This window comes from Nansenia antarctica, assembly GCF_963989245.1.
Source record: "Nansenia antarctica genome assembly, chromosome: 3".
In the NCBI taxonomy this organism is placed as follows: domain Eukaryota; kingdom Metazoa; phylum Chordata; class Actinopteri; order Argentiniformes; family Microstomatidae; genus Nansenia; species Nansenia antarctica.
Genome location: NC_137688.1, coordinates 63,605,877 through 63,608,376, shown reverse-complemented (window position 1 = coordinate 63,608,376; position 2,500 = coordinate 63,605,877). Strand labels below are relative to the sequence as shown.

The 2,500-nt window shown below is 49.0% G+C and overlaps 1 protein-coding gene across 1 annotated transcript in view; it reads left to right on the top strand.

The window, feature by feature from the left end:
- The window catches only part of tbc1d32 (TBC1 domain family, member 32), a gene marked incomplete at both ends in the record, with an annotated part of 78,331 nt that overhangs the window by 26,107 nt on the left and 49,724 nt on the right, over positions 1–2,500 (top strand). The window contains 2 exons of the mRNA XM_080527427.1: positions 1,391–1,470; positions 2,424–2,500. The exon at positions 2,424–2,500 is cut by the window's right edge and continues 62 nt beyond it. Coding sequence (XP_080383553.1) covers positions 1,391–1,470; positions 2,424–2,500 — 157 coding nt within the window. The remainder of the gene's footprint in view (positions 1–1,390; positions 1,471–2,423) is intronic.

Below are 2,500 nucleotides of genomic sequence, written 5' to 3'. Positions count from 1 at the left end.
GGTTAGGGTGTGCTGGGGGGTTAGGGTGTGCTGGAGGGTTAGGGTGTGCTGGGGGGTTAGGGTGTCCTGGGTGGGCAGGGTGTGCTGGGTGGCTCAACCAAACGCACCAAGAGACATTTGAAAGAAAACAAATGCTATTTCTCACCCAGGTTCGTTCTACTACAGCGTGGGTTAATTAGTAAGAGTCCGGGACACTTTCTCTGCCTTCGTCACCGATACGGGGAAGAAAAACACCCATCAACCAATAAATACGTTACATAATCGATGTAGATCTTAGGTCAAGAATTTCTCAAGAATTTAAGGGAGAGTTTAAAGGAGTGTCGTAGTATCAGGATATGCTTATCAGAAGCAGATACTAGTGATGGTGACACCAGCATGAGCAAGAAGCAGTCTGGCGGAGGTAGAACACCAGGGGAGGCTGGCAGAGGTAGAAATCAGAGGACAGGGCTCGTTGTAATTCAGGGAATGGAATAAGGAACGTTATCGAACATGTGTGATACCAGGGTGACACATCTGTGTTCCTCATTCCGTTCCGTTGCTTTACAACGAGCCCTGTCCTCCGATTTCTACCTCTGCCAGCCTCCCCTGCGTGAGGCATCATGACCCTCAGTGGACTGGGAGTGTCCCTATCCCAAGTCCAACGCATACCGAACCTCACCCCACTACTACTACGGTCCAGTCACACACAACAACATTATGGTGAATAAGGCTTCCTGCTGTTGAGTCAATGGGTGTTTTCTTTTTATTGTGTTTGTGTTTGAGTCTGGGATCGAGAGGGGTCATGACCTTTCCTGCCGGGGTCGGGGGGGGGTCATCTGACAGACAGAACGTGCTTGGAGGGGCTTGATGATTGACGGCGTCGGGTCAGAGACATCTACCGTACTCTGATAGGGCTTACACACCGGCAGTTCCGAACGCCGGTTCGCGTTCGCGTGCCGAAACCTCAGAACGTTGGCGCTGTCTGGCGAAAGATACACTGGTATGAACGCGGGCTCGTTCGTCAGACAGCGCCAACGTTCGGAGGTTTCGGCACACGAACGCGAACCGGCGTTCGGAACTGCCGGTGTGAAAGAGGCCTTAGACACCCCAACCCTTTGAAGAACCCTTTGGGTTCCATGTAGAACCTTTTGAGTTCCATGTAGAACCTTTTGAGTTCCATGTAGAACCTTTTGCGTTCCATGTAGAACCTTTTGAGTTCCATGTAGAACCTTTCTGGTTCCTCTGTGGAAAGGGAAAGGGTACCGGGACATTCCCACAGGGGAGGGGTGATGCTGAGCTCTGACAGGACATCATGGCTCCTCTGTCTGGGTTCAGAGTAGAAAACAAGGTTGTTGTTGTTGTTGTTGATCTTGATGTTGATCTTGATGTTGATGTTGTTGTTGTGTTCTAGACCAGCTCCCAGTCAGAGAGAGTTCCTACACCGGTTCCTGGCACTGTCCCTGGAACGTCCTCTCAGGAACTACAGAACATGTGAGGCTTCTCTCTCTTTCTGCCTCTCTCTCTCCCTTTCTTTTCTCTCTTCCCCCCCACCCCTCTCTCTCCCCCTCTCTCCTGTCCCCCGTCCCCCCCCCCCCCCCCCCCTGTCCCCGCGTCTCCCCCCAGACAGCGCCTGTCCATCCAGGATAATGACTGTGTTGTTGTGTTGAAGTCTTTCCTCTCTCTGCCTCTGGCATGTTGGCCACTACAGCGGAGATAACAAGTCAAACACATCAATCTCTCGCTAGACATCAGTCTGGTGTTCACCCAGGACGATAAAGGATTGGAACAATTTTTCGGATACTTTTTTGTGGACTTGACGCGTTTGGTCATTTACTGGTGTCAGATGAGGCCTTGCGGTGCTTGCTGTCTAACCCAGCGTGTTACTGGGTTAAACCAAACCAAACTCTCCCATATTAGTCAATCAGGCAAGCAAAATCATCGGCTCACCTCAAACTCCCCTGTCTGAAATATACAACCGGTCATTAATCAGGAAAGCCACACAAATCACACAGGACCCCTCTCACCCCCTCCACCAATCATTTCAGCTACTTCCATCAGGCCGCCGTTACAGAATTCCACTGGCCCGGAAAAACACATACAAAAAATCATTCATCCCAGCTGCAACCACCGAACATTTTAAAAATAGGAACGGCATTGTTTTTCTTTCTTTTTAAACCACAACATTTTAGCTTCTTAAACCATAACACTGTTTTTTATTATTGACTGGACTTTTTAAATAGGCACTACATTTTATAAACAGTGCTATGTATGTCTGTTTTTATTGTATGTATTAATGTATGTGACCTATGTATGTTTTTAATGCAGAACTGTATTCTTGAGCTGCACTTCTGCCTGTCGAAGGAGAATTTATTTCTGTCACTGTTTGACAGACAATAAAGCTATCTTGAATCTTGAATCGTGTTACTGTGGCGTGTGTCCTGCAGGCTGGTGTGGGAGGAGACTCTGCTGGACAACCTGCTGAACTTCGCCGCCACTCCTAAAGGCCTCCTGCTGCTGCAGC